Source organism: Sinohyriopsis cumingii, chromosome 6 (assembly GCF_028554795.1).
Source record: "Sinohyriopsis cumingii isolate HCF-2022 chromosome 6, ASM2855479v2, whole genome shotgun sequence".
Classification (NCBI taxonomy): Eukaryota; Metazoa; Mollusca; class Bivalvia; order Unionida; family Unionidae; genus Sinohyriopsis; species Sinohyriopsis cumingii.
In genome coordinates, this window is record NC_142966.1 from 95,116,653 (window position 1) to 95,144,449 (window position 27,797).

The 27,797-nt window shown below is 35.4% G+C and overlaps 1 protein-coding gene across 1 annotated transcript in view; it reads left to right on the forward strand.

The window, feature by feature from the left end:
- Positions 1–3,335: 3,335 nt before the first annotated feature.
- Positions 3,336–27,797, forward strand: part of LOC149797473 (DNA-directed RNA polymerase I subunit RPA49-like) — a 61,165-nt gene continuing 36,703 nt past the window's right edge. The window contains exons 1-5 of the mRNA XM_089962285.1: positions 3,336–3,480; positions 9,174–9,283; positions 11,097–11,173; positions 15,769–15,854; positions 24,694–24,752. Coding sequence (XP_089818411.1) covers positions 3,429–3,480; positions 9,174–9,283; positions 11,097–11,173; positions 15,769–15,854; positions 24,694–24,752 — 384 coding nt within the window. The 5' untranslated portion in view covers positions 3,336–3,428. The remainder of the gene's footprint in view (positions 3,481–9,173; positions 9,284–11,096; positions 11,174–15,768; positions 15,855–24,693; positions 24,753–27,797) is intronic.

Here is a 27,797-nt window from a genome sequence, read left to right on the forward strand (position 1 = left end):
CTAACGATTCTAGTAATGAAGTATACATACTGCACATAATTACAATTACAATGGCGTAATATTCTGCAACAATCGAGCAAATAACTCACTGACCTTTACGAAGCTTTGTTTTTCCTTAGAATTTCCTATGTTTTCCCACCAATTCATGAGTGGCTTTCCCGGAGTTATTGCTTTAACTTTCCAGCATGATGTTTTACAATTACTGAAGTTTCTAGTTTAAATTACTCAATTAAATTTGGATTGAAATGGTGACCACACCCTCTCTCAATTCCAATTGGCTATCGATTCTACCCTGTTCTATTCAACTTAGAAGACAATGCTTCGGCCATCTGTCAACATGGTGAGATTTATGACGCCAATAAGGGTCTTTGTTCTTGTTGTTGTTCTTGGGTTTAATGCCATTTTTCAGCACAAGATAGGCTATACATGGCGGCCAGTATAAGTGGTGGAGGAAGAACCCTGGAAAACCCAGGGAAGAACCACCGACCCATGAAAAGCTACTGGCAGGCTTTCCCACGTACCCATGCTAGCCTAGCCTTGGACTCAAACCTAGTTTTTGAACAAAGCTTTCAACGTCCACATGTGATTTTTGACACTCAACAAAGCTGGCTCTTGTAACAATTATGAACAGGACTACTACAGCCACGGGGTCTAAAATATATACATGGCTTCTAACCAGTTCCTTTGTTCTTGACTTGCGTAATTGTGGGCAGGCAACGTGACAACCACTATACAAGTTACTTCACTTAGAATAGTAATACTGCTATAACTCTATGGTCTTCAGCTAATATAATTAGATCCCCAATAATCCTAAATGTTCTATCACATGTCCCAAAATATAAAATGAATTCTTGAATGTGTTTAATTGCCAATAGCCTTGATGTATCACTGATATAATCCAGAATGTCTTTGAATAAATTCACAATAATCCAAAGGTAGTGTTTTAGTTCAAAAAGTCAATGAGCACTTTGTAATTCTAATGAATAATTTAATAAATGATTCCACTCAAATTATATCTGAACACTACTAAAACTCTGATCAAAGGTTCCCAAATACTGATATGAAACAATAATAAATTTGTTTACCACATCCTTTATATACAGAATGTCATGCCAGTCTTTATTGGAAAACTTTACAAACTTGTGAACAATGTCAGGTTTTGAAATTTAAATTTAGTAAACATGACATACATTGGGTAGATACAACTCTCAGTCATGACAATAGCTAGTTAGGCCAAAACTCTACCCTCAGTCATGGACAAAGGTCAAATGCACAATACAAATTAAATATACATAATAATAAAAAAAAGCAAAACCTCATTACTTAGAGTGAATGTCTTGGATGCAGTAGGTCGTTGGTTTGATTCCTGGCTGAGTCATACCAAAGACTTAAAAAAATGGTACTAACAGCTGCCTCACTTGGTGCTCAGCATTAAGAGAATAGTGTTAGGATTGGTCGGCCTGGTGTCAGGATAATGTGACTGGGTGGGACATGATGCTACATGTCTGCGGCATGATGCCCCAGTGCTAGACCTCACTATAAACTGCCACACTACAGACATCTTAGCTATATTTCTGAACAATTGTTAAAGCTACCTTAAAAATCCAAATCACACAAACACACACACAATATTACATAAACTTCTAGAATAGTTATATAAATAAGCAAAGTTGAAGTTACTACATAAACTTCAGTCTGTGAAAATAGACTGAACATTTTTAAATTTGAAACTTGTTTTTGCTTTTGCAAGACTTGCAGTCGTACCTGCATCACATTGAACAATATTTAAATCCAGTGCATAACGATTCTAATTAGTACAAACTTATAAGCATATTATTTCAGGTATTGATCCAGATGTTGGCATCTCATTTCTCTTTATAGACTAGCAATGTTACATGTTGGTCAATTTTATAGTAATTACTACATTCTGGAAATGGGGAAGTTTGCCTGTTTAATGGTCATTTGATATTTACAAATCACCACTTGCTACCAATAGCAGTTTATATTCCTCAGTCAGTCATTACACTGTCACTCAAATTCAGATTGTAACACAATATTTGAGGAAAATTGTTACTTAAACCTTTTTTACTCAAAAATCTATTGAGGAATAAAGTAATATAAATTAATATAAGTTAATATAAATAATAGAGATACCACCAAATTTATATAAACTTGAACAAATTGGTATTGTTACATTTCATTTGTATGCTGTCAAGAAGATGGTGTTACATTTTATGGAAGCAGAATTTTATTATAAGATGATTAGTTTGGTTTGTTTTTGTGTCTCACCAGCATGATTTAATACACCAGCATGATTTAATACACCAGCATGATTTAATACAGTTGTTGCTTTTCTGGCACTGGAATCATTGTCAACATTTTGATGTGAAGTTTTTGAAAGTCGTGTATCATGTGCATCAGTTGTGAATTTAAGTGAAACTATTTATCATTTTAGGTCTGAAGTTTATGCAGTGATATGCTATGAGTCCCTTGCTGGTGTCTCACCAGCATGAGCATAATGAAAAGAAAAATTAAAGTTGAACTTGTTCAAAGTCACCTTTCTTCTACGTTAATAGATTCAGCTGAAACTTTAAGATAATGTGCTCAGAAGGTAAAATTATGTCTCTGATTTATTATGGTTTATTATGGTTTACTGCTTTGCTTGTCTCACCTGCAAAAGCAGAAAGCCTGGTTCATCATTGTCAACAATATTTCAGTTTTGTGTTAGCATTTTAAAATCCTATATTTTCCAAATTTCTTGCTGTATTTAACTGAAAGATAAGTGTATTATTACACTAAATTAGTTTCTGACCATTCCATGCATTGAATCCCAGTATTTTCAGATAGATATCTGTGAGTTGGGTATTGTATAGGTAGAAATGACTACAGCACTCGCTGGTTGTGGGGATTATTAACAAACATGAAACATATAGGATAAACCAGACATGAACACTCAGATATATAAATGTTACAATTCTCTCAAAATTAGGACTATATGCAAGAGTAACATGATTATAATGTAATTCCTCCGAAGACAAAAGAAGTGCCAAGGGCTTTTATTAGGTGGCATGGGATCGACGCTAGTGCCCCCTTCATGCACCGTGATTGATTGCTCACTCATTCACGACAAACGCACGTGGGCCATATATAAATTGAAACTGATATGTATATTTAAATCTTCTAATTTTATAAACCTATTTTTAAAAGATATTAAGTTTTCCTTATTATAAAGTTAAGTCAAACTAAGACAATAAATATTACGGTTTTTGGAGCTACATTGAGATGTCCTCCGGTACGGTACTTTTACCACGGCGAAATTAGATTTTCTGCTTCTAGTTCCGTTCTTCCCAGTGATAAACAACACGTGTGCGTCTTGTAGTTTGACAATTTCGGTAAACTTGGATGCATAATTTCTCACAGGAAAAGCAATGACTACTGCAGATATTGTTGTCGATGAAAACAGAAAGGAAATCTTAATAGGTTGTACCATATTTATGTCGTTTCCATTTTTAATGTGGTATATAGAACACACATTCAATGCTGTCGGGCATTTCTGCGCATTTAAGGTTTCCGCCACCAATATTGAAGCAAAATGCATACCGAAATTCGACCGATTGACGAAAATAGAATACTGCAATGCTTACCGGTTGAAAAGAGGCAATTGTCACCAGAATATTCTGTTAAAATAATATTAATTTTGGACACTCGAGATAACATCCCTGTGTTTTAATGACTCGAGATATGTTGGGTTATTCTGCACATAGTCCTACAAGTAAGACCTGACGCTGATATTTATGTTGTGGGTGTCAAGGTCTTACAGCCTAACTAACGGCACTGTGTAGCGTGTTTTGATGTTGACAAACATCGTTACGAAAGTCAAATTTTCAGGAATATTTCAAACAACTGAGAACTAAAATAACGACGCTTTTCTACAAAGTTTTAGATTTTACTTACTCTGATATCTTTTCTCTAATAAATTAAAATTCTCACAAAAGAAATGGACCTATTTTCAAGTTTCGTTGGCCTACATTTCAGTTAGCTGGAAGGTGATTAAAGCCGGGAATGCCGAAATTGGGTTAAGTTGAAATATTATTCTTTAACGAAACGAATGAAAATATATTGTGCCTATTGGAACTGTCAGCAACGGTTTATTTCATTCAAGAAACTTGTTCCCAGCATGTACCTACTTGAACTTACATCGGCATACCTCGACTACTGTCGCATTGCAACAAATTCAAATTATGTCAACGAAATGTAAAAATGCGTCCATCTGCTAGTATCATATTTTCATTCCGCCAGGAAAAAGACAGCTAAATAAATATATTAATCACATAAATTAGTGGAGGAGTGTTGATATAGGCTGCCAAGTGTGTGAGATGTTCCTGAAATTTGATCACTCATTCCGATGTGAACAACATTGGAACATGCTATACAAGGCCGTTATTTAGATAGTAATTCATAGCAACTAAACAAATTCAACATGAGATAATGTCTTACATGTAGGACTAATTCTGCACATAGCTTTGGAAAGATGTAATATTTATCCATCGGGCTATGGAAATGAAATACGTTACTTTGGACTATTTCTTTCAGCATTTCAGTCGAATAATTAGGTAAGGTTTGTAGCTGGTTTTACAAAATTCAGTGTGACATGGCCAGCAAATGTCAAGATTAGTCCTACATGCACAGGGGTTCATTACAAAGAAAATTAGGAGTCTAAAATGTAACAATATAACACAAAGGAAGACACGAGTCTGTACCCCTCGGTAGTTCAAACCCTGCTAGCTTATCTTAATTGTGTCTTCTAATTTCCAACTTATGCCAGACATAATTGGGAATTTCAGAACAGCTCGACACACTTTGCTCAGTTGGTGACATTGGAGAAAATGCAACAGTTGTTCGCCGATTTTGATGTCTGGACAAGAATTGGTCTGGCAGTGCCATTTGCAGTTGGATAGTCATGGATTTCACCATTGACCGAAAGGTAGTATGAGAACAATCTTGAGTCTGTAGTTAACGCTACATACATGCAGATGAGAGCAAGGAAATAAATGGATAATGTTATTGTGCCATGGTACAATAAGCATAGTAATGTAGATAATGCTGATTATCAAATTGTTAAAATATGTTCAATATCCACATTTACCAAAATCAATATTTGTTTTTCCACCAAAATTAAAAAGCATCACAATGTACATTAATGATATTTACTGTGGACTCGAGGTTGTTCAGATCTTACCTTTCAGTCAGTGGTGAAATCCAAGACTATCCGTTTAAGTAAAATGTAAAATGATGATTGCTTATCACAGACCGCCTTCATTTTTAATTGACTGCATGATGATCATGGGTAGTTTTGTATGGGGTTTAAGCTGGAATGTTTATTGTTGATACAGACTTCTGTTTTGGATATGTATAGTGATGATCAAAACAATATTTGCTTAATTTATTTCTTTTTCCTTAAGATTTTTCGAGGAGGAGTCAAAAAGTGTTTTTTTCACACATCACATCATGTTATGGCATGTATGTATAAGTTCAGGTGTAAATGCTGTACAGGATCACTACCTGTATGATGCAAGATAAGTACATGTATAATATAAGATAAATACATGTATATGTATAATATAAGAAATGTATAAATGCAGTACAAGTAAGTATACTTATAATACAAAAATGTGTAAATGCAATACAGGGCAAGTACATGTATACATGCAGTACAGAGTACAGGTATGTACATGTATAAATGCAATACAGAGTACATGTATATTATGTGCATGTATAAATGCAGCATGAGATAAATACATGTATAAATGCAATACAAAGTATGTACACATAAATGCAATATAAGATAAATACATGTATAAATGCAATACAAAATATGTACACAAATGCAATAGAGGATAAGTACATGTATAAATGCAATACAAAATATGTACACATAAATGCAATAGAAGATAAGTACATGTATAAATGCAATACAAAATATGTACACACATAAATGCAATAGAAGATAAGTACATGTATTAATGCAATACAAAATATGTACACATAAATGCAGTAGAAGATAAGTACATGTATAAATGCAATACAAAATATGTACACATAAATGCAATAGAAGATAAGTACATGTATAAATGCAATATAAAATATGTACACATATAAATGCAATAGAAGATAAGTACATGTATAAATGCAATACAAAATATGTACACATATAAATGCAGTAGAAGATAAGTACATGTTTAAATTCAATATAAGATAAATACATGTATAAATGCAATACAAAATATGTACACATATAAATGCAATATAAGATAAATACATGTATAAATGCAATACAAAATATGTACACATAAATGCAATAGAAGATAAGTACATGTATAAATGCAGTATAAGATAAATACATGTATAAATGCAATATAAGATAAATACATGTATAGATGCAATACAAGATGCATATTGACAAGCTTGGAAGAGCTTACACAGTTCATATTCATGGGGACTCGGGGGTTTTAAGAGATTTTCTGTTTCCCTCAAAAAACAAAGTTTTTAAATCTTTCGAGTATTATTTTGGAAAATGATGAGTACAGACCTGAAAAATCGTTCATATTTCTTTTTCTTTTATGTCTGTGTGTGTTTGAGTCTTGGGCTCGGCTAATGTGGGTATGTGAGAAAGCTTAGCAGTAGCATCCTGTGGGTTGGCAGTTCTCTCCCTAGGTTTTCTGTGTTCCTCTTCCATGCCAACCATTACGCTTTTGGCATAATCATTACGTTTTTTCCCCACTAAATTATGCCTTACGTATGAATGTATTCAGATTACGCGTTTTCGGTATATCTCCCCTCCCAAACAAATTAATAATTTGTTTTCTCATTCTTATTAACATCCCATTAATCCCACAGACCGTATTCTAGAAAGGACGACTTTTATGTAACTATGAAAATAAGAGTATGCTAGTCTGATGATTTACATGCACTTTCCTAATAGTATTATGTTCTATTTATAGCAGTTGCCCTATTTCCAAGAAATAGGCTGGTTCTACTTTCAAACTTTTGACCTCGGTTTCTATTTATAGCAGCTGTATGACTTATTTAGGAGAGAACAGACTGGTTTTCTAACTTGTAATCTTTGCTCGCAGATGCTTTGTTCAAATTGATATCTGGTACAGAACCAGTCTGTAGGTATTTGGCACTAAAAGTCAGATTTATTCTAGTTGATGTGTGTGTTAGAGCAAATGTTTTTCAAATAATTTCACACATGGATTAGAAAAGATGAAAAATCGATTCAGAGATGAATACATGAAAAACGTATTACAGTGTTTCATTCTATGGCAGCTTCATGCCCCTTGCAGGCTGTGTGGAAAGGATTTTAATATTGGTCATGGTGGTAAAACAAAGAAACCTTGAGTTACTTTGTTTTACTAACTTTAGTACTAAGGTAACTTCTTTTTTTGCAGCAGAACTAAATTGTGGACACAATTTTTATAAATGCAGAGGCGTTATCTACCGAGTTCTTAATAGAACATGGACTACCCCTAGCGGTAGAAGACTACATTGGTTATTTGTTCAAATGGATGTTTCCTGATTCCAAAACTGCAGAAAATATGCATGTGCAAGAACAAAATCATCTAATATTGTTAGGTGTTTAACAGAAGATACTTCACTTAAAATTGCAGAAGCCATGAAAATTGGGCCGTTTAGTATTGCAACAGACAGGAGTACTGATTATGACGACAATAAAGTTGTACCCAGTCTGTGTAAGAGACTTTGACAGCGAAAAGGGCAAAATCAGAGTGTTCTTTTTTCATTACCAGAATTAACAGTAGATTCCACTCGAAAAACAAATTTTTATTTGCTTCAGCTGATGTTGCGTCAGTGATGACCTGAATTCTTAAAGGAGTTGCATACTATATTTTGAAAAATGTATCCATCATTGTTCATATCAGGTTGTCTCTGTCATATGATGCACCATGCCGCAGGAAAGGCTGTTGATAAATTAGAAGGAGAACTCCTGAAGTATCAAGTTGGCATTCTACCTGACAATGTACTTCATGTGGACAGAGTTGATATTTTTCATCTTATTTCTCAGCTAAAGAGCCAATAACTGTAAGATATAAATTTAATCTTCTTTGTCAGGTTATGATATGGATATTGTTTCTTTACCATTCTAATGCTGACTGTAAGAGATTGTTCAGCATTGTTAACAAAACTCAGATCCAGGCTCTGTAATAACCCAGCACTTAGTGCTTTACTCGTATGCAAAACATTTATAGTCTCAGCTGGTACAAAGTGTTTTGAAATGCAATATGAGTCTGTTGCTTTTTAAAACTCAAATTGTTATATACGAAAACTTGAAGCAGTAATTGATGTTAAAAGTCCAAAGGGATAAATAAATAATTTTGTACATATGCTTATTGAATTTTTATTGTGTTATATGTGGATTACTCTTTTTCTGCTCAGATTACTCTTTTTGTCCACTTGGATTACTTTTTTCTCGCCCGGGTTTGGCATGTTTGCTCTTCCACCAGGTGGCCATGTAGAGCCTGTCTTGTGCTAAAAAAAATGGTTTTAACCCTATAGCAATTAACAAATCTTTCTCCCTTTCAGAATTATGTAAATCTGCATTTGTCTTGTTTTTCTGTCATATTAGTTTGTCACACTTGTAGATTATCTGTTAATTGTTTGTTATTTTTATTATATGATAACAAGACTGTGGCTTCTCAGTGTTTATTTTCTGGGGGGAAAAATACTGACAATTAAAAAAAAAACTAATAAATTGAAAGTTTTCTTTCTATAACATTGGCAGTATCATACATACATCTCTTATACGTCTGATATAACTACAGACTGCATAGACCCAGATCTGGCATTGCAGAATGCACTTACAGGTCTAGGTCAGTAGAATCAACAACATAGAGCTTGATCAGATGAGAGGCTATGTTATTTGCAGTTGGACCCAATTTACAGTATATGCAAATATACATGGTAGGTTAGGCAAGAAGTTTTATTTTAGAGTGCATTTTGTAAAGTAATTATCCAATTGTTCGAACACTCATATGTGAGAAAAGCTTATTATGGATGCAATATTGATGTGCCCTAGATACATGTACTATGTCATCTTGTATTATATATATATATATATATATATATATATATATAAATAGAATTTTTGATTGCAGCAAGCTTTGAGAATGGAAGAGTCAGAAAAGATACATCTCAGGAATTGAGGTTTGGCTTATACAGACGGAGTAACAAAGATAATCCTAAGCTTAGCATTCATCAACAACTGGTAAGTACTGTAGTATCAATCATTTTTGTGGATTTTGTCACTGACATGAACAACGAATACAAAGACCCGTGACAAATTAGCCACGTAAGACACCTGTCCCTATTTTTTTCCTTTGTTTCATTCCTATAGAGCAAAACATTTGTTTGATAAATCAGCGTAATTTATGTAATTTGGTAGTAAAATGCTAGCTTTTAAATGTTTTTCAAACGTTAGTTTTAATCCATTAAAGAAAGAATTATAAACACTATATTGCATGACTGTATATGTGTGTGTGTGTGTGTGTGTGTATATATATATATATACACACACACACACGTGCACAAGCAGTGTCTGCATTCTGTAACTTCTACTAACTGCCTTAAACCAGTATGTTGGTAGGTAAGTTTAAAAAAAGTGAAAAAAAACATTCAAACACTAGTAATAATGAAAATATAAAAATATATTAATAAATGATACTTGTATATGAACAAGAGATTTTATTGGAACCAGTTTTTCATTCCAGTGAAACTGTTCCTGAAAAATTTCAGTGTGGCAACAAGCAAATCTCATTTTATCCATACATGATTTATCCCAGTGAAAAACGTAACTGTAACATACTAGAAGCACAATTACTAATGAAACATTACATATATACAAGTATTGAAGCTTACACTTCACTAATTTTCAGATAAACACCTGAATTAACATTTCGATCCATTGTTCTGTGTCAATCTTTCACACATTTTCATGCAAACTGGAATTATCCATTCAACACAAATCAGATGGATTGACGAGGTTTCAAGGTCCACAAATACAGGACACAGATCTTCACCATTGACACAATACATTTGCCTCTTTATTGTACCAGTTGGGGAAACATAATTATAATTCTACCTTGTTTTCATAAAGTTCTGATACCAAGGCTTCATATTTACTCAGTCTGACACAAAGGCAGAAATTGACTGTCAGTCTAGCTCCCCTATGGGGAAACGCTGTTGGGGGTTTGTTTTATTTTCGTGAAATTTATTTACAAATCTCTTTTGTATAGCTCTAACAGTTGGTTTATTTGATCCCAGACAAATTACATCATTTGCTACTGGAGCATGCATTGTTTGTTTATAGTAAAATGTAGTTCCCCATTTTAACAATTTTAAGTTAGTGGAGAATTTTTTTGTATATAAATTAATATTTTATAAGTTACTGAATATGTGTGGGAAAATATGAATGTGTCTCTGATGGAGATGAGATAGCCTACAATATGCCTCTCTGTGCTATTTTAATATACCCATGAGAGTAAAGGTTGTGTCTGAACCATTTTATATGTGAATAGTTATGAACATTTCTCCTAAATGTCTATTTAAATAGTCAATATGTTATTTTCAATACTGTGTCTCACTTTTGTTGTGGACACTGAATATCACGTTCATTCATTTGGTTACCTGAAAGTGTTGTCACTCTATGAACTCATCCCCATCATTAACTTTATCATCTCTACTTTCAAATGGCCCAAACAACTTGTTTAGTTCATCAACAAACAAACAAATCAATCAAAATCTACTTGAGTGTACATTGTTTTGTTTAGAATCAAAAGTTGTTCCTAACACACAATACTATTTTTGGACACATGTTCTGCTGTATGAAGCAGTGCAGTATGGAAACATACTGCATGTTTCTGACAATGTAAAGGTTGTGTTTATTCTTTGCAATTCAATAATTGAAGATACCTTCAGTATCAGTTATCGAAGCAGAGATTTAATGAAGTTTGCAGTAATGTACATTTTCCTTCTTGTCATGCTTATCATCATCCATTGAGAATTGAAAATCTGTACTGCAGGTTGCAGAGACAGATGCTATGCTCTACACAGGAAAGAACTATGGAGAGTCAGCACCCAAGGCCAAAAGTTTGTGCAGGTAAGAATGGCAGTGATACCATTAGCATATAATAACATGCATGCAGTCATAGTCTTATATTTAGAATTTTGGTTATGACAAAATGATTGTAAAGTTGTATTTCACCCTAAAACAGCAAGCTGATTTCAAATCATTTATGCTAATTCAGGCTCTAGAATAAAGGATGTTGTATCCAGTTAGCAAAGAAGTATGCCTTTAGAACAAAGCATGTATCCAGTCTACAAAGAAGTATGTCTTTAGAACAAAGCATGTGTCCAGTCTACTTAGAAATATGCCTCTAGAATAAAGCATGCATCAAGTCAACATGGAAGTATGCCTCGAGAACAAAGCATGAATGAAATCTACAAAGAAGTATGCCTCAAGAACAAAGCATGTATCCAGTCTGCATAGAAGTATGCCTCCAGAATTAAGCATGCATCAAGTCAACATGGAAGTATGCCTCGAGAACAAAGCATGAATCAAGTCTGCATAGAAGTATATCTCTAGAATAAAGCATGCATCAGGTCAATATAGAAGTCTGTCTGGAACAATGTATGTATTATTTCATCATCGAAGTCTGGCTCTAGAATAAAGCATGTATCAGGTCAACATAGAAGCCTGTCTTTAGAATAAAGCATGTATCAGGTCAACATAGAAGTCTGTCTAGAACAATGTATGTATTATTTCATCATCGAAGTCTGGCTCTAGAATAAAGCATGTATCAGGTCAACATAGAAGCCTGTCTCTAGAATAAAGCATGTATCAGGTCAACATAGAAGTCTGCTTCTAGAATAAAGCATGTATCAGGTCAACGTAGAAGTCTGCCTCTAGAATAAAGCATGTATCAGGTCAACATAGAAGTCTGTCTCCAGAATAAAGCATGTATCAGGTCAACATAGAAGTCTGTCTCTAGAATAAAACATGTATCAGGCCTACATAGAAGTCTGTCTCTAGAATAAAGCATGTATCAGGTCAACATAGAAGTCTGTCTCTAGAATAAAGCATGTATCAGGTTAACATAAAAGTCTGCCTCTAGAATAAAGCATGTATCAGGTTAACGTGGAAGTATGTCTCTAGAATAAAGCATGTATCAGGTTAACGTAGAAGTCTGCCTCTAGAATAAAGCATGTATCAGGTCAACATAGAAGTCTGCCCTAGAATAAAGCATGTATCAGGTCAACATAGAAGTCTGTCTAGAACAATGTATGTATTATTTCATCATCGAAGTCTGGCTCTAGAATAAAGCATGTATCAGGTCAACATAGAAGCCTGTCTCTAGAATAAAGAATGTATCAGGTCAACATAGAAGTCTGCTTCTAGAATAAAGCATGTATCAGGTCAACGTAGAAGTCTGCCTCTAGAATAGAGCATGTATCAGGTCAACATAGAAGTCTGTCTCCAGAATAAAGCATGTATCAGGTCAACATAGAAGTCTGTCTCTAGAATAAAACATGTATCAGGTCTACATCGAAGTCTGTCTCTAGAATAAAGCATGTATCAGGTCAACATAGAAGTCTGTCTCTAGAATAAAGCATGTATCAGGTTAACATAGAAGTCTGCCTCTAGAATAAAGCATGTATCAGGTCAACATAGAAGTCGTCTCTAGAATAAAGCATGTATCAGGTTAACATGGAAGTATGTCTCTAGAATAAAGCATGTATCAGGTCAACATAGAAGTCGTCTCTAGAATAAAGCATGTATCAGGTTAACATGGAAGTATGTCTCCAGAATAAGGCATGTATCAGATCAACATAGAAGTCATCTCGAGAATAAAGCATGTATCAAGTCTACATAGAAGTCTGTCTCTAGAATAAAGCATGTATCAGGTCAACATGGAAGTCTGTCTCTAGAATAAAGCATGTATCAGGTCAACATAGAAGTCGTCTCTAGAATAAAGCATGTATCAGGTTAACATAGAAGTCTGTCTCCAGAATAAAGCATGTATCAGGTTAACAACAAAGTCTGCCTCTAGAATAAAGCATGTATCAAGTCTACATAGAAGTCTGTCTCTAGAATAAAGCATGTATCAGGTCAACATAGAAGTCTGTCTCTAGAATAAAGCATGTATCAGGTCAACATAGAAGTCTGTCTCTAGAATAAAGCATGTATCAGGTCAACATAGAAGTCTGTCTCTAGAATGAAGCATGTATCAGGTCAACATAGAAGTCTGTCTCTAGAATGAAGCATGTATCAGGTCAACATAGAAGTCGTCTCTAGAATAAAGCATGTATCAGGTCAACATAGAAGTCTGTCTCTAGAATAAAGCATGTATCAGGTCAACATAGAAGTCTGTAATGTAATCTAGAATAAAGCATGTATCTGGTCAACATAGAAGTCTGTCTCTAGAATGAATCATGTATCAGGTCAACATAGAAGTCTGTCTCTAGAATAAAGCATGTATCAGGTCAACATAGAAGTCTGTAATGTAATCTAGAATAAAGCATGTATCAGGTCAACATAGAAGTCTGTCTCTAGAATGAAGCATGTATCAGGTCAACATAGAAGTCGTCTCTAGAATAAAGCATGTATCAGGTCAACATAGAAGTCTGTCTCTAGAATAAAGCATGTATCAGGTCAACATAGAAGTCTGTCTCTAGAATAAAGCATGTACCAGGTTAACATAGAAGTCTGTCTCTAGAATAAAGCATGTATCAGGTCAACATAGAAGTCTGTCTCCAGAATAAAGCATGTATCAGGTCAACATAGAAGTCTGTCTCTAGAATGAAGCATGTATCAGGTCAACATAGAAGTCTCTCTCTAGAATAAAGCATGTATCAGGTCAACATAGAAGTCTGCCTCTAGAATAAAGCATGTATCAGGTCAACATCGAAGTCTGTCTTTAGAATAAAGCATGTATCAGGTCAACATAGAAGTCTGTCTCTAGAATGAAGCATGTATCAGGTCAACATAGAAGTCTGTAATGTAATCTAGAATAAAGCATGTATCAGGTCAACATAGAAGTCTGTCTCAAGAATAAAGCATGTATCAGGTCAACATAGAAGTCTGTCTCTAGAATAAAGCATGTATCAGGTCAACATAGAAGTCTGTAATGTAATCTAGAATAAAGCATGTATCTGGTCAACATAGAAGTCTGTCTCTAGAAAGAAGCATGTACCAGGCTTATATAGTTCTTGTTCTAGAATAGATAATATAATGTATGAGGCCTACAGTTTTGGTTCTAAATAAGACAAAGATCAGGACTACAGAGAGGTATGGTCCTATAGAGAGGTCTGGTTCTAGAACAGTCCACTATCAGGTCTACGGAGAGGTCTGGTCCTATAATAGTCCATTATCAGGTCTACAGAGAGGTCTGGTCCTAGAATAGTCCATTATCAGGACTACAGAGATGTCTGATCCTAAAATAGTCCATTATCAGGGCTACAGAGAGGTCTGGTCCTAGAATAGTCCATTATCAGGTCTACAGAGAGGTCTGATCCTAGAATAGTCCATTATCAGGGCTACAGAGAGGTCTGGTCTTAGAATAGTCCATTATTAGGTCTACAGAGAGGTCTGGTCCTATAATAGTCTATTATCAGGACTACAGAGAAATCTGGTCCTAGAATAGTCCATTATCAGGTCTGCAGAGAGGTCTGGTCCTAGAATAGTCCATTATCATGACTAGAGAAGTCTGGTCCTAGAATAGTCCATTATCAGGACTAAGAGAGGTCTGGTCCTAGAATAGACCATTATCAGGACTACAGAGAGGTCTGGTCCTAGAATAGTCCATTACCAGGCCTACAGAGATGTCTCCTTGAATAGACCATTATCAGGCCTACAGAGATGTCTCATTCTTGAATAGACCATTATCAGGCCTCCAGAGATGTCTCATTCTTGAATAGACCATTCTCAGGCCTCCAGAGATGTCTCATTCTTGAATAGACCATTATCAGGCCTCCAGAGATGTCTCATTCTTGAATAGACCATTATCAGGCCTCCAGAGATGTCGCATTCTTGAATAGACCATTATCAGGCCTACAGAAATATCTCCTTGAATAGACCATTATCAGGCCTACAGAGATCTCTCATTCTTGAATAGACCATTATCAGGCCTACAGAGATATCTCCTTCTTGAATAGACCATTATAAGGCCAACTTTGACACTATATTATAAGTATGAGCTAAAGCAAACCGTGCATCAGTTTGCTGTGAATGTTTACTTTTGTTGTATGAAATCTATAGACCAGAGTTTGTCCTTGGACACAGGTACAGTAGATCTGTTAAACTTCACAAAAATCTGTTGACCATTGATATACTCTGGTTTCCAGAAGCTATCTGTTGCAAGCATCACATCCTGTATACCAGATTGCTTAAATATTCTGTGATAGTAAAAGCCTACAGTATGATGCATTATACAAATGACAGCAATGGAGAGAACAAATAGGACTTAAAATGGAGTCTGCAACCTCCATTATTTGCTATAACAGTTTATTCTGTGTTATTATTTTTGTACACTTAATTCTTATTGACGTACCCACTGTTGCTAATAGATTGAGTTTTTAGTAGGCATTGTGTGAACAGCTAAGAAGTGGAGATTATACTGAGTAGAAGAATGTAAAAATCGAGAATTGGTCCTATGATTTACATCTCTTTCCATAAGTTTAATTGTTCTGTTTTAGATACTACGTTGGAGTCCTTGACAAGAAGAGAGGGAAAATGAAAGTTTGTGATGTAGAAATGTTCAATTTACGTCCATTTCACAACGGTAAGTGGTTATTGCAGATAGTATGTGGTTAGTTTCACAGACGCTTATCAAATGATTTATAATTTGAAATGTTTTTGTTTTGTTTTAAATGTCTGCTACAATGTAAGGTGTATTATCTACTGCTCATGTCCATCTAGCTATTGCCTATTCATTTACCAAGGATGTTCATCAAGCTATTGCCTATTCATTTACCATGGATGTTCATCAAGCTGTTGCCTATTCATTTACCAAGGATGTTCATCAGGCTGATGCCTATTCATTTACCAAGAATGTCCATCAAGCTGATGCCTATTCATTTACCATGGATGTTCATCAAGCTATTGCCTATTCATTTACCAAGGATGTTCATCAAGCTGATGCCTATTCATTTACCAAGAATGTCCATCTAGATGTTGCCTATTCATTTACCAAGGATGTTCATCAAGCTGTTGCTATTCATTTACCATGGATATTCATCAAGCTATTGCCTATTCATTTACCATGGATGTTCATCAAGGTGTTACCTATATATTTTCCAAGGATGCTTATCAAGCTGTTGCCTATTCATTTTCTAAGGATGCTCATCAAGCTGTGACCTATTCATTTTCCAAGGATGTTCATCAAGCTGTTACCTGTTCAGTTTCCAAGGATGCTTATCAAGCTGTTACCTATTCAGTTTCCAAGGATGCTCATCAAGCTGTTACCTGTTCAGTTTCCAAGGATGCTTATCAAACTGTTACCTGTTCAGTTTCCAAGGATGCTCATCAAACTGTTACCTGTTCAGTTTCCAAGGATGCTCATCAAACTGTTACCTGTTCAGTTTCCAAGGATGCTCATCAAACTGTTACCTGTTCAGTTTCCAAGGATGCTCATCAAGCTGTTACCTATTCAGTTTCCGAACAAGTCCATCAAGATGTTGACTATTGTTTCTACATTATCAATCAGTTCACATAATATTTGCCTGGTATTTTATCATTTGCATGAATATGAAACCTATTGGATTGATTAGGGGTCTATGAGAGTAAAGGTTACAGTGATCTGGAAATGGTTTGAGCATATCCTTTATCAAACCTTACAAGTATAAGAATACCAATGATCCTAGAATTATAGGGGTCTAGATGGGGGAGGTCAGGATCATTCTAACCTGGAAAAGAAAATGATCAGTAACATCCAGTAACTTTGAGAAGCTGCAACTTAAGCACAATCTTAACTGGTCTTGTTATTTAACATAGTTTAAATGGACCTGGGGTCAGGTAAAATTTCACTGCTTGTACTTTTGTTCTTCACTTTCTGCAGCCATGGTGACTTACCTATATGCATATGAATTTTGAATATACTTTCTGTTTAGTTTCATTCAGCAAACCTGTTGAGAGTTTGCACTCTGACACTGATTTGAAGGCCAAATGTTTGCACTCTGACACTGATTTGAAGGCCAAATGTTTGCACTCTGACATTGATTTGAAGGCCAAATGTTTGCACTCTGACACTGATTTGAAGGCCAAATGTTTGCACTCTGACATTGATTTGAAGGCCAAATGTTTGCACTCTGACATTGATTTGAAGGCCAAATGTTTGCACTCTGACATTGATTTGAAGGCCAAATGTTTGCACTCTGACATTGATTTGAAGGCCAAATGTTTGCACTCTGACATTGATTTGAAGGCCAAATGTTTGCACTCTGACACTGATTTGAAGGCCAAATGTTTGCACTCTGACATTGATTTGAAGGCCAAATGTTTGCACTCTGACATTGATTTGAAGGCCAAATGTTTGCACTCTGACACTGATTTGAAGGCCAAATGTTTGCACTCTGACATTGATTTGAAGGCCAAATTATTTTTGGCTAAAGCTTTATCTATAGTGGTTTATGTGTACAATAGCACTAACAAGTATGACTGGATTTTTATAAAACCCTGTTTATGGTTGTATCCAAAGAATACAACAAATGATGCCACTTCAGTATTTTAAATAAAAAATTCATAATTATGGATTTAAAATAGCTTTTGAGTTTACCTTTACAGGTTGTACAATAATTTCTTTGGTCTAATATTGATGATATTAAGTTAAAGGTCACCGACCATGAAAAGTTTTTTTGTACTGTGCTTTTCTTGTAAACATATTAACTCCAGCTTATGAGAAAATGTTTGGTCTTAATGTGTTTCTTATGTTGGAGTTTCTGAAGAATATCTGAGATAGTTTCAGTACTTTGCAGGTAAAAAGAGTGAATGGACAGAAAAAATGAACATGGATTCCTGGAAATTTTATTCTCATTTGAATACATTTTTCAATCTTATTAATGTTGGGAATAGAAACCTATGCTACTTCCTGAATCCCGCCCTCCTGTCCCACCCCCCATGTCTTTTCTGTCAATGTATCATATAGACAAGGGGAAGAAATGCTGATACATTACCTCCCCTTACCACCACCATGTGGTTACCCATCAACCATATATTTACCATATTTAAGCTTTAAGGTGGTCTGTTAACATTGCTAGCTGTGCTGCATAACATCAGTTTCATGGTATATGGAACCGTCATTGTCTGATCCATCCAGTTTGCTTGCACATTCTATATGGGCAGTTCAAGAGCCTATATTCCATCTGACAGCTGTGCATACTTTTTTTAGTCAGCAACTGAATCAACCATCCAGCACACTCTTCAGCTGTCCGAATGGCAGGACAAGCATGAAATTTGTTGGACTGGCAATTAACACTATATGAAGTCCTCATTATTATTATTATTATTACATGAGTGGCCAGTGCAAATTCAATTAAGATATAAGAGACTATTACACGATTGGCCAAGGCATCTTCTATAAAGATATAAGGAACTATTACACAAGTGGCCAGTGAGAATTCTATAAGGACCATTACACAAGTGGCCAGTGAGAATTCTATAAAGGTGTAAGGGACCATTACACAAATGGCCAGTGAGAATTCTATAAAGATATAAGGGACCATTACACAAATGGCCAGTGAAAATTCTATAAAGATGTATGGGACTATTACACAAGTGGCTAGTGAGAATTCTTTAAATATGTAAGGGACCATTACACAAATGGCCAGTGAGAATTCTATAAAGATGTAAGGGACCATTACACAAATGGCCAGTGAGAATTCTATAAAGATATATGGGATAATACATATGTGGCCAATGGGAATTCTGTAAGATGTCAGGGACTATTATATATGTGTCCAGTTGGAATTCTATATAGATGTAAGGGACCATTACATAAATTTGATTGCGTAGTTAAGAGGTTTTCCATGAATAAAGAACTTCTCAAGCAGCATGGTTGGTTATGTCAGTGAATGATTTCAGCAGTGTGGTGTATTTCCCAAGGAGATTTGCATGTGTGGAACCCAAAGAAACCCACATGCAAGATATCTTTAGTTTTTGAATTACCAAGTGGACAAATTGATCCAGAGATCTTATACACTAAACAGTTGACAAGTGATGGGATCTTTTCAATAAACTCAAGGCTGCAACTGGCCAGTTCGAAGACAAATTGTTTAGGTTCACGAAGGCAGTATTCATTGTTCTACATTCAAATGCAGGTTGTGAGAGGGTGTCACCACACCTCTCCATCAATAACTCATGCACAACAGGGTCCACAAACATAGACTGTACTATAAGCGAAGGCGCAAGTTATTGAGGGACCTCAACATTTTTTTAAAAATCTGCTTATACATTGCGAAAACTGCAGGGGGTGGGGACTGGGCTATTTATTGACTGAATCTAACTTTTAAAATCTCATCGACAATGATTGTTAATAAATGCCCTTTTTCTAATGAAGTTGTCCATTATTCTGTATAAATGACATTTATTTTCAAAAGTCCAACATGTGAAAGATTGTTTGAACTAGTTTCAACAGCCATCACGTATACGCGAAAAAATACATTTTACATCACTGCTTTTTGTTTTAATGGTTAGCCTGGTTCCCGGATTAGTGTGAACTAGTATTCTACAAAGTCGGGAGCCAAAGTAGCTGGGAACTAGACTATCTGTTGATACACCACCAAACAAGATTCATTTCTTTTTTAAAAAAACTAGCACCATTTATTTCGTGAGACAATTGCCTACGTCAAAGCTCAATTTTTGTATTGTTCAATTAGTACAATATTGATGACTTGATTTCATTGAGAGTAATGCTAAAACTTCTTATCATCCTTGAGGATATCACTAAGTGCCAGTAAAGAAATTCTCTGAAAATCAGTTGCCCACAATGGAGCGTATCTGTGAAACCAAGCTATTTATTTTTGCTAAGTATTTGTTTCGCTTGGTTGTCTACCTTAATGAGATTGTCTCTAGGGTTGGCAGGTCTGCAAAGTTTGTTCTTAAAAATTGTAGCAATATTTTCCATGTAAAATTTAGCTGGCCGTTTTTCAACTTGTGAAAATATCAGGCAGGAGTTGCACCTTTTGGGTCTCTGTTACTATTTGGCAGTAGAATTGAGGTCGTACATCATCAACTGTTACAAAAGCTGCATCTTGCCTTCCACCTGCATTGGTATCAGGCCAGATCATTACTTCTGCAAAAATGATCTTTGGCAAAGAGGTAAGAGGATGAATATGCCCAACAACTGCATTTTCTTCCTCAATGTGATTTCTGGTGGCAACAGGCACCTCAGTTCAGGAGGCAGTTTAATAAAAAGAATAGCTGAGGTTTCTCCTTCCCCAAGCATCTCTACATATGCTTTCGACATGCAAAGTGCCACCAGCAGACAGCCTACCAATTGGCATCAGGATCCTTCATTACCAACATTATCGGATTGAACTATATTTGCAAAATGAATGAGTGATGCAGGTTGTATGAGGGTCTTCAGATTTTCTTTTGTTCATCATCCATTCCATTTTCTTTCATGACAGACATGTTGTCAAATTGAGTGAAATTTTGCAGAAGGAAATCAAGGCATTACATGGAAAGTGGCCGATGGGTACAGTTCACAAAACAATCTCTCAGGGGTGTTACTCCAGGCTTTTTCTAGTGCCCAGAACCAATTTGAAAAATGGCTAGTCATGGACCTCATTCAGCTCAACAATACACATTGCAGTGCCAAATTTGCAGTTGGTCTAGACCTAACCAATGATATTTCCATGTTCCTAATCACCTGGCTTCATGCAAATTCCTTCAGTTTACCTACCAAGGAAAAATATGCTGATTTCTTGCACTCCCTTTCAGTGTCCTCATCAGTACATGGGCATTCACAAAAGCTATGTTGTGACGACTTAGCCAACAGCAAACTTGGCATATCTGGACACCTTAGAAAGTCATAGTCATAAGAGTAATTTGGTGAAGTCAGGATTGATCCTCTGTCCCTTTCGGTACTGTAGGCCCCTTAGTGAAATGGAAAAGGTAAGGATTCATGTAGTCTTTTTTTGGCATTGAGTGTCTGACCAGTGTTGTCTGTCCCCTTAAATATACATGTGGTATTGATTAAATTATTGAACTCGTGGATTTGACTTCAGTAAGAGCTGATTTCATTGAGAAGGTCTTGCAACTCATTGGTTTGCATAATATGGCAGCAGATTTCATTCTTCTCGTCTTTTCATGTGCCTTTTGCAGGTGTCCCTGCTGGCCCATTGGCACCACATTTCCACTTGATTCTGACTGTGATTTATGATCATGGCCCAAGTACCATTATTTCAGTGTCAGTGGCACAGCTAAAATTGGCTTACAGTAGTAACCCCTCTGGAAAGCCCCAGCCTTCAGTAATTGTATGCTTAGATGCAAGTCTGTGTTGTTGGCGATCCCATCTATTGTCCTGTTTCACCATGATAAATGTCAGGTGGGGCTACTTCATCACATTAGCCTCTAGAAATTAAGTCTATAGTCAAGTCTTTTTTTTTTAGAGGACCAGCCCTGCATTAAAGTAGCTCTTATGTTGGACAACTCAAAAGTGATGACTTACTTCCTGGTGGGGATGAAATCACCTGACCTGGGTAGTCTGATTTGTAATTTCTGTTTTGGTGCTCCCAGCTAAAGATAACTGTTCAGATGAGACATCTTTTCAACAAGCTCAAGTTCTTGGCTTCCTTAGTATCCATAAGTGACCAGATCCTTCTCAGCAAGTGGTCATATCATTGGTCAGTCTTTCTTTGGATTTTTGTGGATTGGAGGCATCCATTGATGTAGATGGAGTATCATTGAATTGAGAGAGTTTTGGTCCCCTCCCCAGTTTTGGTACCAAAAGTAACTAAGGTGAGACAACTCCAGGGTGAATGATCTGTTTGATGAGTTGCTTAATACCTGGCTTTTGTAAGGAGAGTCTTTTTAAGACATGAATTTCAGCTTCAGCTGCAGAGTGAATCCTGCAAACTAGAAGGTCCTCTACATTGAAGGCTTTTGAGTGGAGTGTTTTCAGGGAGTGTTGCATGATCAACAATATTTTCCCTATTGAGTGCTGCAATCCTGCAGTTGGCTGACTTTTTTCTCAAGGTTTTTCAGGAGAAAGAGTCAACTTTAGTTGCTGTTAAAAGACTACCATAACATAAAATTCAATTTCAGACATCAAGACCATGATAAAGGTCTAAAAGGTTTAATTGGCCAAAAGTTTCATACCCTCATTCGTAAATGGAACCTTTTATGTTCTTTGAAATGGTTCAACTCAAATCAGTTAGGGGCTTTAATCAGAATCTCACTGAAGCTTCTACCATAGGAGATGTTGCTTTCTGTTAGCTTTAGCTATGATACACAGAGTGAGTGAGTTGCATGCCCTTTCAGGGGACCTAAACTTTCTCAATTTCAGATCAGATGGTTCAGTTGTCCGATGACAGCCAGGCTTTGTATGTGAGAATAGGATGCTGTCAGTGGGCAATGAAAGAGTGATCTCTCATTGGTCTGTATGCCAGAAGAGGTGGCAAGGCAAGACACAGTCCCTTCCTCAATCATTACATGAAACACATGGAGAAAAGTTATGGGACATGATGTCCCTATTTTTCTAGTGAAGGTCTGGGAAGTAGGATATAACACCTCAAATGTACTCTGAAGTTTCAAAATAACTAAATTGTTTCTACTCTTGAACTTGGACTGGTTTCTGCAAAACTCATGTTCCAATGCAACATTTCAATCCAAGATGAATAAGAAGTTTGCTGGCATGCACATTCAACCATTTTTGTTTTTATCTCCATGAGCTAGCTCTGCAGAGACAAAAGGCAAATAATGAATCTAATGCGTCCAGTGGCTGAGGTTCATATGACCATCAGGTCCAGTTGATTTCAGCACAACCTCACAGATGTGGGTTTAGTGCTTTTGCTGCATTTTCCTGGAATATTTGTTGTTAAGAAGAATCCATTATGCTCTGATCTGTGTATGATCATTATGGGTTATGTGGTTGTTGTTGTTCTAGGGTTTAACGCCATTTTTCAGCACAAGATAGGCTATACATGGCGGCCAGTATAACTGGTGGAGGAAGAACCCTGGAAAACCCAGGGAAGAACCCACGAGAAGCTACTGGCAGGCTTTCCCACGTAACCACGCTAGCCGAGCCTTGGACTCGAACCCATGCAGACAGAGGTGAGATGGCAGTGATCCGGAATGGTGAGCGCTTTAGACCACTCGTCCATATGGGTTATGTGGTTGCATACTGTGTTGCTTTCATGTTCGGAGAGCAGGTTGTCATTCATAAGAGAATACATTGTTCCCTTGAAGGGTGCCTGTCGTAGATGTAGAATGCTCAGCATTTCCTCCTCCATTTACCTACCTTCCTAATGTTAATGTCATCAGGGAATTCTGTTTGAAGGAATACGGAAATTCTTTCAGTAAATTATGTTCATGCAGAAAAACCTATCAGATTATATTACTCTAAATTCCACCCACACCTCCCACAAATGTCAGCATTGTAGTTGATGTATCAATTAAATGAAAACTTCTAAACAACCTGGGTAGCCATCATCAGTGTTAAGTTTAGATAATGGATAAGAGCATCAATGTATTTCCTTTTTCTAACTGTTATATAGATGGAAAAGACAAATTTTGTCATCTTTTCAGGAAGGCTGGATTTGGTAGGAAGTGAAGTTATTTTTGTAATGTTAATTTGATTATGTAAATATTCTCAGAGAAACATAATTTACTAAAAAATGTGCATTAAGACAGTAGAAAGTCATTAATTTTGAGAGGTTCTCATTTAGGTTTTAACTTTGGAAGTCATAGTAACAAAAATTTCAAAGTAGTTTTAATAATTTGTGTAGCTTAAAAGTCATTTGGACAGAAAGAGGGATCAATATGATTTTCCTCTGGGTCCAATGTGAAAATAACTGTCCTTACACAGAACAGTTGGTGGTAATTTTGCATAAAGTTTTATTATGTTTTAAATTTAAAAAACTATGGTGACAATTAAATATGCAGTAGTGCAAAAATGTGAAACTATTTTTCCATTCCATTCTAAGTTGTAAACTTATATCCCGTATATACATGCTTATATGTTGAGTCCAACTGCACAGACCCGGTTCTGCTGTTGTATTATGCACTGACAGATCAGGGTCTGTGGATTTTTTTAGGAGTTATCAATAGAGCAAACAACACAGACCCAGATTTGCAGGCACATTATGCTACAGCGGATCAGGATTTTTGTTGTTTGCAGTTTACATTGTAAGCAAGTATATATAGTAGATTTTGCTAATATTAGAAAAATATTCCAGTCCGGGGGAGGGGGTGAAAATGTTTAAAAAAAAGACTATGTAATTTCAAATGGCAAGTTAATTACTTGTTTACATAATAGTGTTTTAAGCAAATTTGTAAATGTACCTTGTTCTTTCACAAATTTGTTTTTCTCATATGACTTTTAACTTACAACATTGATCTTTTTTGTGATGCAGTAATCATAATGGGACACATAGTAGTATGTCTTTTTTCTGTTTGTACAGTCGTGGAGAAGGAAAGTAATGGAACCAGTCTGTTGAACGATCTATCGTACATAGAAAAGGTATGTGTTGAGTTTCATTACTGTACAATGCAATTGATCCAGAGACTGTTTCCATATCTTTTACATGGATGAAAGAGGAATCTTGATTAAGAAGTCTTATAAATCTTGATTAACAATCACTTCGAAGAATTATAGAGGAAATATGTTCCCAGAACTTGTCATTCAGTTACTGAAGCAAAGAAATCATACCGTTAGGTATCAGTTCCAATAAGATGTTTTTGTTTATTATATACTGTATATACTTGTATGTTTTTTGTATTTATTGATTGACATTTGTTTTTAAATATCATTTTAACTTAGAAAACCTGTGGCCTTTCTGAACTGTCCTAGAGGCCATAGTTGTTGTAACATCATAATAAACTTATTGACTTCACATTGACTTGATGATGTGTTGTCACCGAAAGTGGCATAATTAACAATTTTAGGCAATGAAAGTTTAATTATACCTTATGATTTTTTCATACAGATGTTGAGGAAAAAAAGAAAAAATTGAAAGTGCTTTAGTTTCTTTGATTCTTTTAAAATTTAATGTTATTTTCTATGCCTGTTTTTAATTATGATAGTCAATTCTTCACATATCTCGCTGGATATTTGTCCACCAAAAAACATACACATATGAGTGGTATCACCAGAGATCTCGGAAATGCTTAATTACGTTATATTTGGACACCAATTTTTGATCTGGGACACAGAAAATCACTGATGCGTGAGTCCTCCGTACGCACGTAATAGATGTGCAGCAAAATTCAAAGACTTGCCAGTCCTGCTTCAGCTACCTGCTTTGTGGGACAATGTGTTGATCAATTAGCTGTGCTGATATTTACAATGACAGCATTCAGTGACTGAAAGACCCCCTGATGAACATGTTGCCATTTTATACGAGTACATAATAAAGAACATGATGCAATAGCCGGATGGCAAGTTCAAAGGCTTTGACTGGCAGCTGGGTGGGAAAATGTACTGATAATTACAGTGATTGAAATTCAGAGGCAGAAAGACCCAGAGATGTACATGTGGTCATTTATAAAAGTACATCAAATAAACAACTTTAGCTTTCGTTATTGTGTTCATTTCCGAATGTAGCGGAATAAGCAGTGCACGTGACCTCAGAATCAATTTGAGACTTTGACAAAATGCCATTCGTAAGAAGGTATGTACTGGCAGCCAAAATTTCAACTTAGAAATTCTGTGTGGATTTTATAACCAATATATAGATCTTTATAAAACTAAAAGAACAAAAAAAAAGATCAAATGTCTACCTCATCTGGTTCAAAAGTTATGGGTAAAAATATTCTTTATAAAATGCCGAGATTTTCTTCAAATTTGTCAAATTGCATAAATGGCCAAATTAAGTATTTGATATTATTGAAACTAATTGCAGTTTAAGTCTGGAACTTTCCCAATCTCTTACATTCTATACAGAGACTTTGCTCAATTTTTGTGGGAACTCAATTCTCTGAAATAACAATGTAGCAGACTGCCCAAATTAACGATCTTCACTAAACTGGTCAATGGCAAATACAGCTGCAAATATTAAAAATTCAAGATCTTGGCCATTTATTTTTCAATTTTTAAAATTTAAGGTGTATTGTGTTCAGACTGCTGCAATCTATCTAATGATTCTATATTCCGAGGATTTAAAACAATTTTTTTTAAAAACATCTCCCTACCCCCTGGGCAGAACTCACACAACGTCAACATACAACCACACAAAAAAGTAAAATTTGCACTGTGCAGAAGAGCACAACCAATAACAAAATTTTAATGAAATATATAAAGCATGTTATATAACAAATTCAATATCAAAATGTCATGTCTGTTTTTAAAAATCCCCAGTCAGCTTTGCATAATATCAAAATTTCAATAAAACAAATACAGCAGGAAAGCTTTAAGCAATATCAAATCATCTGATTCAGAAATCGATTCTAAATTTGCTCCTGCAGCAGCTGTCAGCGCATGATGTATCTATCTCCTTCTGCAAATTTGTATGCCTAAAATCATCTTGACATGAGGCTGAGCAAATCTTTTCAAAAAGTTCTTGAATTTGATCAGAAGTGACAGGAAATTTACTTTTAAGCTGATGGAGCTGGATCAAAAAACTTGAAGTTGATGACATCTTGCTCTTGATGCTCAAGGGCTATTTTTATCCCTTTGCCCTTTTTAATCAACCACCTAGACATACGGTGGAAGTCTTCATTCTCTGTAAAAGTACAAAACAGCACAGTTAATAATTTATAAGACCTGTATCAGTGCAAGATTTGGGAAACTGAAATGTTTTCTTCCACAGTTTGAAACTTAAACATTGTAAAAAAAAAATTATCAAAATTTTAAGTTATTTTTTTGTATATTCTAGATTGAGATCTTCAGGTCGTAGAATTTTAGATGTTTTAACTTTGTGAGCACATTTTGTTTTGTTTTGCTTTTCCAAAAAATGTTTTGATATATTTATACATAATACCAAATCATGACATTGAAATGTGTTTTTTATTTATTTATATAGCAAAGAACAGACAGACATAACAGAAATTAATTACTATTGATGTATGATAATAGTATAAAAGTGTTGATTTCCCAAAGAGACCAACTAAAAATAACAATGAAACTTCGACCAAGAAAAATATTTTGATGAAAACAACAGAAAGAAGAGATACATCGTAAGAGAGAAACCAACTTCCGGTTTATAAACGTCCAATAACTGTGAGGAAATGAGCCAAAAAACAAGCACTACACAAAATATTTATGAACAGAGTGATTAATTATTCACTCATTTTACTAATTCATCGAATCAATAAAGGTAGTTATTATTTATTAAAATTAAATCACTCTCGCAGTCTCGGAATGCAAGATAGATTAACACACGGTAATTGTGAACTTCCTGTCGCAGTACACACACATTTTATTGAAGAGTATCTTATTTAATCCATTAAAATAAAAATAAAAGAAATGTATAAAAATATTCATAAATGTTTGGAAAAGCAAGAAAAACAATACTTACCAATGTGCTTTGCAATTTCTCACAAACGAGACCAAAATCTGGACCACTTG